Here is a 14,100-nt window from a genome sequence, read left to right as displayed (position 1 = left end):
CCTTCCATGCATTGATTAATGTGTGTCAGGCGGAAACTTCGGAGCACCGAAACGTGTAACAAGGCGGCAATGGACCACCAGCAGATACTAGCCAGAGTCAGAGCCACAGCCGGAGCCAGAGCCAGAGCGAGAGCTAGACCCCAGCCCAGCCACCTCCCCAGCAGCTGCTGTGTGTATGGTAGCTAGAAACCTGAACCTGACTCATAAATGTGGCTATGTTTGCATAGACCACGCCCCTTTCGTGTTGGTCGCCTGCAATTTGAGGTCTTTATTGTGCACTTTATTTATAAAGGTGGAAACTGCATCATTAGTTTGCGCTCCAAGCTAAGCATGTGCCTCAACCTGATAGCTAGCTCAAAAGGAGCGAGATTTATTCCGTTTAATTTGTTAGATACAACCAGAGGAGAATTAAAATCGTTAGAATAAATAGACGAGCTGTGTGGGGAGAATGAATGAACATACATATATGTGTATATGTATGTATTGGTTGAAAATTATAGTTTAGTATATAATCAAGTTATCAAAATGTATGAAATAGGTAGAAGAAAACATGACTGACGAAGGTATCGTTTGATATGGATGTATAGATGTATAGCTGCTTGGCATATAATTAATTTTGTTGTATACAAATATAAATTCTAAATTAATTAAAGATTAATGCAATCTAAATTAATAAAAGATTAATGCAAAGTCGAAGCTCAAGGGCGCAGCTTTTTTTTTTTTCTTGTATAAAATGCATAAAAGAAGCTGAGAATAATTGAAATGCCCTGCATAGAAATTCAGGCATATTTCACTCGGGCACACACTACTAAATTCTTCTTCAGATTTCACTCGAGTTATTATTTATTTTCACACATAAATTTCTAATCACACTATAATATTCTCACTTTGAAAACTTGCTAATCCTTCAATTAAAGTATCACAACTACCAAAATATCATATATCACATGTGTATGTAGTATGTAAACTGAGCTAAGCTACTAAACCATTTCGAAATCATTTTGCAAATTAATTCGCAAACGAGACCTGCTCTACGTATCTATGGACTCAACCTGAACAATGTCTTTTATGTTGTATACATGCCGCATGCATTCATATATTTTATGAAATAAATTGCAACTTTTTGGGGGGGAACAACTTTCGAAAAAGTGCTAACAAGCTGTGGTTGTGGTAGTTAGTTGTTGCTTTACAAATTTAAATTTGACATTATTTGGCAACATTTTTTTGGCCGGCTTTAATAATTTGTGACAAGTTTTTTAATAAATGTGCTCGACTATATTTATTTATTTAGTTTGGTATTTCTCTTCATATTTTGCAGTGCGGCCTGTCGGAACACCCAGCACGCAAGCGCAATCGCAATCCCAATCGCAATCCATGTGGCCGATGCATTGACGCTGCTCCGCAGAGACACTTGTCGCCCAGCTGAGTGAGCCGCGTGCTCGGTTTGAGCTGTGTGAGAGGTAAGATGTTTTCACGGCAGCCGGCTGCTGGCGGCGCGGATGTATATCAGGATGAGGTAACAACAACGCTGCGATCAGCGTTTCCCAACTCTCGACTGGATTCGCTGGCGGCGCATCCAACGGCCGCGAATCAACCGGATCCCAGCATGGACAGCCAGCTGGCTGCGCCCGATCCAAGCGAACTGGGCGGCGCCAATGCTGGCTATAATCCGAGTCTGGACGATGACTGGTGGTCCAATGCCATCGAGGTGGACACGTTCGATTCGCCGCTGGCCTTCGATGCCAGCGAGAATGGGCTGTGGAATGGACATTTTGTGCCACCGCCGCCCCGTCCGCCCTTTCTGGATGAAAGCGTCGCCGCTGACGGCCTGACCACCTGTGATCTATGCACGTGGGCCTGGCAGCGTAATGCCTACTCCCTAGACGGTTCGATAGGTGAGTACCGATCTCTGCCATGCCCTCCCACCAGTGAGCTCCTCCCCCTTAAGCAGCGGCTCGTTGCCTCTTCTTCTCTTAGTTTTACTTTTTTCAATTAAAAACTCAGCCCATCCTCAACAAGACAATACGAGTTATCGGCGCAACGCCAGCCGCGCATCGCCGCGCATCGCCGCGCATCGCCGCACATCGATCGCTGATATCAATTTATCAAACTGATGTTGGGCGTGCGTGGCGCGATTGCTTTTCGGCGCTGTATTTTTCAAGAGCCCAAGTCTTTCCGGCTCTGGGCCTGCTCCTGCTCCTGCTGCCGCTGCCGCTGCTTCACTTGCGTTTGCAAATTTAATTTCGCGCATAACTCTTGGTGGCACAGCCTTTGGCTTAGGCGTTCCCCGCCTTGTACCCCGCCTGGATTCGGTGATCTTGGCTGCTCCTTGCTATCGCAGCCATCGCTCGCTTCAGTCATTTGTCTCTGCGCTTGTAAAATCGCGCAAAAAGTTGAAACAGGGCGGGGTCGAGCGGGCGGCGGCGGGAGACCTCATTGTAACATGGCTTAGACGAAACATCATGAAATATATGAGGCAGTGGGCGTGTGCCGAGCTCGCTGCAGCTGATGCTCAAGATTAGAGCAGTCTGCCTAGACGCTTCCACTGGGCTGCTTATAAAGCATTTTTCCTTAATTTATTTGAACAGAAATAAAGCAATATACACGCGGCTATCTGCAAGGCGTATTAAATTAAAACTGAAATAGATCTTGTCACAATTATATAATTGCCGGAGTAGTTGTAGAAGAGCGAAGCCTCGAAACGGAAGTGGCACGATATGACAACGGGGCTTGCCTCGGTATAGGCAAGTCTGTAGAAACATATATAATGAAAATCAGTGTAATCCTTTACCTTAGAGGCAATTAATGTGGATTATGAGTGAATGAAAATCTAGTTATATATGTATATATCTCACATACTTCATTGATGACTTTATAGACTTTATATATTTTGAATTGCTTATAAACTTCTTAACACACTCTATAATCTACATTGACTCATTATGTTTTATATACTTTCTATTCTGAATGTACTTTATATACTTCGTATTATTCCTGTATTTAATATACTTCCTGTTCTTCATATACATTATGTATGATAAATATTTCCTGTAGTTCATATACTTCAGCTACATACATACATCATTCACTTCTTATACTACATGAACTCTACAAAACTTTCATACTTCCTTGTATAGAAAGACTTCATAGACTTCATGTCCGTCATCATCTACATATTTCTCCTATATGCTTCAAAAGTCTTACAACCTTTGCATGCTTCACTCATACTTACATACTTTACATATACCTCATGCATACTTCCTTCCTTCCCGTTCGTATCGTTGTATAAGCTTCAAGCATTTCAAGCTCTTCACTATTCCGCATGCAGTGCATTATTTTCCAACTAAATTCGTCCGATTAATAATTTCACAATGCCCAATCGGAGCTCAACTGTTGAAAACTTGTTAGAAGTAACCCCCCATAAATGAGTCAAATACCAAATGCACAAAGCGAATACCAAATGACCGTTGGCCACATTCGCATATCCAGCCCGCATAAGAGGATGAATGGACGTAGGGTGTATGGGTGTATGGGTGTATATGGCATGGCATTTAGCCGTTTGGCGTATTTGATTTCCAGGAATCGCTTTCAGCGCAAATTGAAGTCATTGTACAGGAAGAGTCGGAGCAGAGGCCGGGGAGACGGTGTCGGTACTGTGGCGCAGGAGTAGGCGAAGCCTACTATTGCAGCTGGCGGCCAAAAACAAGGCAGGGACCGTTGCCCGTTGCCCGTTGCTCGGGTTATTAGGCTAATTATAGACTGGGGCAAACATTTCAGTATTTCTCATCATGCGCTCATATGGAACTACATACACACATACATACATATACATATATATATATATATTCGTATGTATGTCTGTATAAATGACTTTATTCATGCCGACTGTTTGTCGCGCCGTCGCGCCGTCTGCTGCCGGCGTTTGCCCCAGCCGCTGCCAACGTGTCAACTAATTTGCAACACTCGCCTGGACTAGTGGATGGGGGCATAACTGGCCAGTTCCCTGGAAATACCTGCGGCGGCCCATGCCTTTTCCTTTGTGAAGGGATTAAGCGGCAACAGCTTCTCCATGCAGCAACAGCAAAACAGTGGATGAAAATAAAGTAAAAAAATCATTTGACTAATGTCTTAATTTTGTGCCTAGCTGTTTTTTGGTTGTTTCGGCCAGAGCAGTCGCTTGGCTGCGCTACACCAAGCCCAGGCCCAGGTCCCAAATACATCGAGTCGTGCCTCGGCTGCAGCGAATGCCATTCACTTCGCTTCATCCGCTGCCGGAGCCCTGGCAAATTGAGATTTTGCATGTCGTGGCCCATGTCTAGATTTCTGTTTCGTTTTGTTCGCCGCTCAAATTGACAGCTGAATAAAATGTTATTATATTTACACCATAATTTGCATGGCAATTAATCAAATGGCATGCGAAATTCTGTCGCTTCGACGGGGCAGCAGCAACAGCAACAACAACAGCAACAACAACAATAGGCAACACCAATGCCAAAATGTTGCCCAACAAAATGTTCTTTTTGTTTGCGACACTTTTTTTTTTTTTTTTTTGTTTTTTTGCCTTTGTTTGCTGGGCGCCCTGGCGGGCGATTCCCAGAATTTTCCACAATTCTAGCAAAATATCAAAAGGTCGAAACCGCCCGAAATGTCTAAATTATGAGCGCAAAGCTTTGAGCCGCAACGAATTTTGCACGCTGCTTGTTAAGCAGTTGCCAATTGGGTGTCATTAGAGATGGCCAAGAAAAAAGTGAGAAACGGGGAAGATATACATACGTATATGGCTATATACTTGTGAAGTTTGAGAAGAGTAGAGATTTATTATGGTAAAGTGTGATATAAGGGATATATACCTAAAGCTAACTTCAATCTTACTTCTATTCAAATTTCTGTATATGTTGATCAAGAAATTAAGATCTCCTTTATATATCGTCATTTGGGATACTTAGAATAGAACTCACATTAAAGATCTCACAGATAACTCTACTTAGATTTGGCTCAGCTGGAAAAATCTCTTCAATACGGCATACGATATTAATCGGCTCACACGCTCTCCTCTCCACTCATATTCACCTGCCCATCGCTCACCGTGAGCGTCAGTTTATGGCAAATTAAGTTCACGGCTTGATTGTTTAGATGGAATATTTGCGTATAATTTATGCAACGCCTTAGTCGTTCTTATGACCGGCTCTGGCTGAATTGGGGTTGGGTCCGGCCAAAGCCAAAGCCAAAGCATAAGCAAAAGAAGCAAACAACACAGCAGAAAAGGGTTAGCAGTTCGACATTCCACATTTTCCAAATATTTACAGCAATTTGTAGCACAATAAAAATGTAACAACTTGGCCAAAGGAGCCCATAAAAAAGGACTTTGTGTGGCAGCAAACAATGACAAAGGCAAACCCAACGTCAGCAGCAGCAGCAGCAGCTGTTAAAGGCTCCTGCCTCGACCCGCCGCCGCCTTTGGCACTTTTGATATTTTTATTGTTGTGGCGAAATATACATAAAATCACATAAATAAATTTAAGTTGCTTATTTAATGCAGAGCCCAACCAACCAAAAAGAAAAGTATCCCCATGGCTGTGAGTGATGGGGCGTGTGTTGCAAAGACCTAAACACTTGGAGCCCACCCACTGGGTCGGATATCATAAATGGCATAATGCTATTGTGCCACAAAGCACCATAAATATTGTAAGGCCATAGACGTAACAATTATTGACAGATTTATGGACAGCAAAAGCTATTCAAAGTGCTTCAGTCCGATTACCAGCTACAATGAGTGTGTGTCTGTGTGTGTGTGTGTGAGTAGCAGCTGCTGGTGAATTGTGAATCGAAACTGTAAAGCCAATAACAATAAGCGATATTTAAGCATATCCATTATCAATTTATAGCATACTTCTGAGCTGGCGTACACTGAGCGAAATTCGACTTAACTTGAGTCAAGCTTAAATACTTAAAACTCATTAAGGAATGCATAAGGCAATATGACGTGGAAATACTTAATTGTACAGTTGTTTAGCAGCTGAACTCTCTCTTCTGCTCTCCCTCTCTCGCTCTATCTCTCTCTCTCTCCTTCACTCTTTGTATAGTCATTAATGCTTTGGGTACTCACTGCACATTCCATGGCACTTGAAATAAATATTATATGGCACATTAAATAAATATTATATTGAAAACGGGAATGCCTTGTTAGCTGTTCTGGCTGTTCATTTTCCAGAAGCAATTATGATTTTCAGCTTTTCCGCATCGTTTAGCCGGTCTACGCCGGCTACGCCTCATGAACTGTTTGCTCACTGGCATTCGCTCGTTAACGCCTGCCTATGCTATAAAGAGGAGCCCGATAATATGAGTCTAATCTGTGGATTATTAAAGCAGCAGAGACAAACCGCAAGAGCCGCAATATTTTTTGTTTTCGATTTTCTCCTGTTTTTTTATTTCCTCGCAAGTGAAGCCTCTAAAAACAGCCTCTGTTTCGGGCCGAGAACTATTCAAATTTGTAAGCGGAAATGAGTGAATTCTTCTCATGTTTTGTTGTTTTGCAGATTGTGTTTTGTTTTTGTTTGTGTTTTGTTGTACTGTGCTCTCAGTCGTATAATTGTTGCAACGCACTGCGGCCGGAGGCCATAAAAAAGTAAACATAATACACACACATACACAGAGACACAGAGACAGCAAGAGTGCAAACTGAACTCTGGAGCTGGAGGAACTCCACACCCAAGCAGCCAAGCAGCGAGAAAACTTATTTGCTATTTTCATGGAATTTTCATAATTTCTGCTTCGTTTGTTTAACTTCTTCAGTTTTTCTTTGTTTTTTTTTGTATTTTTTTTCTCTCGCTTTTAGCGGTTTTTATGGAAAAAAGTAAACAATTTGAGCTGCGAAGATCGAAAAATTATGATTACAGGCAGCGCATTTAGTGAAATATTGCGGCGATATTGTTCCTGTTATATATGGGGGTGTTGATATGCGTTGTCTACCCAACCGAGTGTGTGTGTGTGTGTGTTGGAATGCCAGCATAATATTTTTAACTTTGTTTACAGTTTGCATTTTTATTGTGTGGCAGCGTCAACGTCGACTGCAGCATATTGCACGCTGCTTTGTTTCTCATTTAATCAATTAGGGAGAATCGTGCACAGGAAGAGGAGCCACGGCAGCAACTGGACCACACACAGACACACACACACGCACACAGACTGTTGCTGCTGCTGTAAAATGCGGGCTCCAAACTCAGTTCAGACAGAGAGACAGCGTGGGCGTGGCTGGCCCATTGCCATTTAATGGAATTGCTGAAATGCTGATTAAAATAGTTTCACTTTTTAATTACAATTTATGCTCATTTTGTTACTAATTATTGAGGCAATGGGTGCGTCCGCCCCGAGGGGGAAGACCCTGCTACACGAAAACAGAGGCAAGATCAAAGGGGCCTCAAGTAGGAGATGTCAGCAGCACGCCACCGCAAAAACAAATCCAGCGAAACATTGTCTTTCCCGCTAGCTGTCTCCGTCTCGCTCTCTCTCTCTCACACTCACTCTCGCTGCTGTTCTCCGTCGCCTGCTTTGGCGGCAAGAACATCAAAGGAAATCGTAGACGCAGTTTTCCTGCCCAAACATAAACATGCGCTTATTTGTTTTCGTTATACCCTAACAGCAAAGCGAAGGGAAGAGAGCTAGAGAGGGGCATTATACAGCTGGAATACTCTATAAATAGCTGTGCTACATAAATCTGTCTCTGATAAGGATTGATTTGAATATTCTCGCTGATGCACAAATGATATTTGATATGCATTTATAAATGATTTATTTACTCTGAGAGAGTATTTGATCTTCGACAAGTTTCGTTTGGCTTTCCACGCCTGCCAGCAACAAGAAAAACAAATGAAAAATCAATTTTTCTTTACACTTTTCCCCCCCAAGCTCATTAGCAGCGCATCATCACACAAAAAAACATTTTCAGTATTCTGAAACTTTTCGAAATTTTGCAGCCAGGCGACAAAATTCTTTGAAAGTCTGCCAGCACGCGCCTCAATTCACATTTTTGAACAGAGAAGGGGAAGGGTAGGGGCGGTGGCAGGAACTATAGCTGTGGGCTGCACTGCAAAGTGGGCGTTATTTTTAGTGCTGAAAAATCTAATTTACTAATGAGCCATGAGCATTCGAAAAATGCACATAAATTTCGCCTAATTGAAAATCCATGCGCGGATAATTATGAGTGTCAGTCAGCATTAAAATTGCGGGCGTGAGATGCGCTATCTCTCTCTCTCTCTCTCTCACTCTTCCACTATTTAGTATTTATTTACTTGGAAAATTGAAGAAATTCCGCAATTTATGGCGGACTAGCTGAGAAGCGAGAACAGGCAGCTGGGCAGTTGCGTGAGGCCAGATAAATGGGAAGTGAAAGTAGGTATTATTACCACTTAAGTGGGCGTGTCTGATGGGGATATATACACATTTATGTCTGTTCAGGGAATACACATATTCTACTGCATACAAATGTTTATTATCTTGTTTCAAAATGATGATTAGGAATCGTACTAAGAGATCGATCTCAGGAGCTGAAATGTTGAATGGCTTTTATGGCTAGTTACGAATTCTAGTTACAAATGTTACTTAAATATATAAAATATATGTATATGCTTGACTATAAATTATTATAATTATACTGAATTCCAACAAGATTTCTCATAATAATATATAGGTATTCCCTCGCAAGTTTCTTCTAATTTCGAAAGAGCTCTAGCAGAACAGCAGAATTAAAGGTCTGCAGGCAAATAAATTAAAAATTACCATAAAAACTGTCAAGTGCAGTGCAATTCGCTGGCAGTTAGCAGCGGCATCGTGTTGAGTGACACCGATTAGCGGCTTGCCACAACGCTGCACAGGCCGAAGCGCTAACAGGTGTGCATGGGAGCTGTGCCACAGACTTGTGGTCAACTGTTCGGTGAGCGCATGACTGAGGAGCCATAAAACCCACACACACACACCCACACTGAAGAACTATTGGCCAAAGATCATAAAAAGTTTTTATGAACTGCCAACAACGGCAAACGACACGACAGCAACAAACAAAGCAAATACGAGAGACAAACAACAAGCAACAAGCGACTAGAAACTAGAAACTAGAATCGAGTTCGCTCAGCTCCCGTTGCCATGTTTACTATAACACCTAATGTTCTACTAATTTGAAATATGTTTACGAGTGCGGCGCGAACGTTACCCGGCCGGGTAAGTTGGGTTCAGTCTCAGTCTCAATTTCCAGTGGCCCGCTGATGTGCACCTGGTCAGCCCCCTGCAGCAGTCAGTCGAATGGCATTTTATGAGTGGCTCGCCGCTGTCTTCTACTGTTTAAATTTTGATTAGGCGATGCAGTTGCCCAGATAACGCCCCACACACACACACACATAACTGTTGACTTTGGCCCTGCCAACGACGATCGTGACTGCTGATAACAAGGCTGGGGCTGGGGCTGGGGGGCTTGGGCGTTTGTCTAGTTACATTTCTCTCCCCGTTTGTGGCGTTTTTGTTGTGGTTTAAGGTCTCGTTTTGCATTTGCATAGCGATACGCATCAACAGTTAAATTCTGTGCCCTTTTACGACGTAACTTGTTTATTTAATTGTCTTTTACTATGTTGCATTCGGCTGACTCGGGGTTTATTATTTACCCACTTGCGTCAACAGCTCTCTGGCAATCTATGGAAGGGCTACTTTTGATGGCCGTCGAGTCTGCAGCATAGATAAGTGAAAGAGCACCTAAAATTATTGCCGTTCAGCTACTTTCTCTGCCGAGAAAACCAATGCGAGTCTGGAAATTCTGTTCTAATGTGCCATATAAATTATCAGCCAAAGCGAACAACTATTAACTGATGCATGAGTTTTCCATTAAATTTTATTTCATTTTCGGGTGGGTGTGTTTCAATATTTTATGCATTTTTCATATGCCTATGTCAGAAATACTTTTAGACAGATTTTTATATTCCGATTTTGTGTGTTTTTTTTGGGAACTCGTAAATAAAATAGAGCCAAGCGCTTTCTGCATCAATTAGCAGTGCTATGCTATTGCGTTGGTCATATTTAAATTTGATTTCTCGCTTCATTAAAATTTGCGCAATTTGCATTTTGTTTTTGTTGTTCTTCTAATATTAATATTGTCTTTGCTGGCTGCATAACTCTCAGCCTAATTGGCGCTGCCGAGAACTTTGCGACACAAATTAGGGCGTCTATTTGGCTAAGGCAATGCGTGTGCGTGTGTGAGGAGAGAGAGAGGAGGCGTGGCTTTTATAGCAAATTACAATAGATTTATATTTGCGCCAAGTTTGTGCGCACCAGCAGGAGCAGGAGCAGTAGCAGAAGCAGCAGGAGCAGCGGCAGCTCGTGGAAATGTAAAAGCCATATATATACTAAACTAATTAAAATTCAACTTGGCAAAAAGTTTTTAGCCTAAGCAATAAATATTGTAAAGTGTGCAGTGCGTTGCGACCCGCCCACATGGCTCCCTGCCTGCCCTCCCCCCTTTCCTCATCCTCATCGGCTTCTCTATTTTGCTCGATTTTCATTTCCTGGCAAGTGGAGCATTTCTTGAATTTCCATGCGGCTCCATTTGTCATTTGACTGCCAAAGTTTTTGTTTGTCTTAGCCAAGTTGAACGTGGCAAAGAGCATGGCTTTTTGCGAGCCGAGGGTTGGGCACTTGGCAAATGAGTTACTGGCATTGATAGCTCGCCTGAAAACTCTCGCAAAGTGACTTTTCCACTTCACTCCACGCCACTCCACTCGGCTCGACTTGGGAGTATAAATTTCAGTTCAGTTACGTTTTTTTTTTTTTTGAGGTTTCTTTCGCTGCCAAAGTGAATCAAGTTTTTGATAAATGCTGCTTAATGCTACAAATAATACCATTCTAATTAGTTAAGAGGCCGCCGAATCAATTTATCTTGCTTACAGTCCTCGCTTTCTATTGAATTTCTTAATTTCCTAGCGAGCGGGCAAACACCTGAGTATTTTATTTATAAGCATGCGAGACAATAAATACATTTATCATGCGGCAACAGGAACTGACTTTATTTACCTGTAGAAAAGCGAAAACTACCTGAGCATAGCGCGAACCAGTCCAACTCCGACTCCGACTCCTGCTTTGACTCCGACTCCTGCTGCTGCTGCTAACTCTCAGTTTCAAAAAAAAAAAGGACAAAAGGTGAAATGTTTGTGTGATAAACCTAATGAGCAAGGCATTTGGTATGCCGCCCGATTCAGAAGATAAGCATCAGGCCGGCCTAGGGGTGCACCATGTGCCACATAAAACTGTTGTCACTTCCATGGCAATGACATTTGAATTTGAATTCGAGTCGAGAGAAAAGAATAAGAACAAGAATGAGAAAAATGCCTAAAAGGTTTTATTCCAGCGAAAGAGACATCAAATTCAATTAAGACATTTTTCAACATTAGACGAGCTGAAAGAAAAACAAACGAAGTGAGCCGAGGAAATATATATAAATTAAATATACATATATACAATATATATGTATATACATATATATATGTATAACATAACTTGGCATTCTAAATAATTACACAAATGTTTAGCAGATAATTTGTTGGCATTGTTATGCAAATGCATTCGCTTAGACTTCTTCTTCTAGCTTCTCTCTAGGAGCTATGGCCAGTGGACCGGGCCATGGGAATGGGCTCTAGCAGCTGGCGCTCATAATTGAGACGTTCTAGCCTAGCCGAGTCTGGAATTTTTGGATTATTTATGTGTACATACATACATGGAGACAATATCAAAGACGGGTATGCAAATCTCTCTCCCTCTCTCTCTCTCTCTCTGGACTAACTATGATACTTCAATAGTGAAGAGGTTCGCATATGAAATGAGGCTTAAATCTTCTGCTTAACATTGTTGTTCTCTTTCATATTAATAAATTTTATGGAGATTTGATCTTTCGGTTTCTTCGGCTCTTCTCCTGGTGCCGTTCTATGCGCTTCTCGCGCTTTGACATATGACGACGACGGCGTCGGCAACATTCGTTTCATTTCTTACTGTTTTACACACTCGATTTTAATTTGCTTTGCTTCTCTTTTCGCGGCCGATCCCTATCGGCCTGGTAATGCCTAATTTATGTGGCAACTGTGTGTCTTAATTTATGCACGCGGCTTAAGTGAAATGCCCCCCCGACTACAAACTGGAACCGCGAGCGCCCGAGCTCCCTATATCATTTTTTTTTTACTGACTTTGCGTAAGCGTGTTAATGCACTAATTGTTTCTGGCAATTAATCAATGTTTATGCTTATGTTTATGTGGGAAACGTTTCATGCCTTCTGTAATTTTCCTAATTTTCACTGCGAGTGAAATAAATTATAATTTATGTTGACATTACCCGAAATCCAAGAGGCCCCCGAGTAAATTGTAGCTTTCTCTGACTTTTGCCAACTTGACAAACCAAAGCGAAGTTAAATTCAATTTGGGCCCACACTTTTGCATAATTGAATTTATATATAATTCTCGGTTCTGACAGTGAACAGATTTTGGCTTTTACTTGCCAAGACATTTGGCTCTTTGGCAGCTCGCCAATCGAGGCGTACACAAGCCAAAAGGCCAACGAATGCGTTGCAGGAGCAAATGTCAGTAATCAAGTCGAGAGAGAGAAAAAAACTTGGCAGACACATTCAGTTAGCAGCTGAAGAGCCAAACTGCCAAAATTCAAGGGTGCCAACTTAAAAGATGCAAAATTAATTTAAACAATTTCATTGAGGAGTAGCAAACTTTGTGAATTGAAGTCAGGCAGGTAGGAATGAGAGAGAGAGAGAGAGAGAGAGGGAGAGAGAGAGAGAACTCAAATCAAATGCAGACGAGTGCTGAAAAGTCCTTTATAAAATAAATATATACAGGGTGATTTGTTAAAGAGCAAAAGCAAATGAAATTGTTGAAGAAATAAAGCACGGATTCATATAAAAAGTATTATATAAGATGATTATAGCTATATATACCTGCTCTCACCTGTTTTTTCTGCATATTAAAAAACACAAAAACTCCCCCGCTATGTTTTTTTGTTGAAATTTGTGGTAAAATTAAGTCATTAGTAGTTTTGGGCTTGGATGTATTCAAAGCTAATGATGTGCCCAGTAGCCAAGAGGTGGTGGTTGCTTTTGTTACTTCTCGCTCACCTGCCGAAAAGGTAATTTACCAAAAAATAAATAATATAAAAAACAACAAAATACAAAAAAAAAAAAAAAAAACTATAAACAAACAACCAGCAGCCGAAGGGTGGAAGAGCAGAGGGAGAGAGAGAGAGAGAGAGAGAGAGAGAGAGAGAGTGTGGGTATTGACCACAAATTAACAGTTGCAACATTTCGTCGGCTCACGGCTAGAACAATTTATGTAAGGCCCAAAGTGAGGCCATAAAAACGAAACGTCGACGGCGTCTGCGTCTGCAATGCGTAATTACGGCTCACATTACCAAACACAGACACACACACACACACACACACATGCACATGCACGCACAGTGAACGCATTTGCACTTAATTGTGGCGCTTAATTAGACCAAAAAGGTGCACAAAGGCACAGACAATGGCCCAGAGCAACTCACTTAGCTGCACTACACAAAGAGGGAACGAGAGAGGGAGAGGGAGATGGAGAGAGAGACATGGAGACAATCAGCGGATTCACTCAATTCAAATGCATTTACATGTTAACTCTTCTTCTGCTTCTGCTGACCCTGCCCAGCCCCTGCTCTACGCTTTGGACGACTCAATTCACCTAATTGCATGTAATTGTTGTTATTGGCTGGCCTAAAATTGAAAAACAGTGCTTGGCGCTCGGCGGCTAAAGGATTTGGCTTCAAATGCGAACTGCCAACCGAACCGCTGCACAAATTACTCACTTGTCAGCGCAACAAATTACGAAACAAGCCCCAAAAATTAGCCAGTCTGCGATGTAATTAAGTGGCGACCGCGATCGGGACCCACAGCTTGACGACCGACCCGAAAGGCCACCAAAAACTCCAAAATTTCACGTGAAATATTTCGACGAGCAAAACTTCTGTTGAAATTTTCGGCATACGCAACATCCGCAGCGACAATTCGCATTCGCATTCGCATTCGCGTTCGCATTCGTATC

At 42.0% G+C, this 14,100-nt stretch overlaps 1 protein-coding gene across 2 annotated transcripts in view; it reads left to right on the top strand.

The window, feature by feature from the left end:
- Positions 1-14,100, top strand: part of LOC108651703 (uncharacterized) — a 70,518-nt gene that overhangs the window by 39,598 nt on the left and 16,820 nt on the right. For both annotated transcript variants that reach the window (XM_089259307.1, XM_018101562.3), the window contains one exon: positions 1,319-1,895. In XM_089259307.1, the coding sequence (XP_089115433.1) occupies positions 1,466-1,895 (430 nt within the window). In that variant the 5' untranslated portion in view covers positions 1,319-1,465. The remainder of the gene's footprint in view (positions 1-1,318; positions 1,896-14,100) is intronic.

The sequence above is a fragment of the Drosophila navojoa genome, chromosome 4 (genome assembly GCF_054131105.1).
Source record: "Drosophila navojoa isolate 15081-1374.11 chromosome 4, UAZ_NAV_1.0, whole genome shotgun sequence".
NCBI lineage: Eukaryota > Metazoa > Arthropoda > Insecta > Diptera > Drosophilidae > Drosophila > Drosophila navojoa.
The sequence above is the reverse complement of the archived record's forward strand: the minus strand, read 5'-3'. Positions and strand labels throughout refer to the sequence as shown.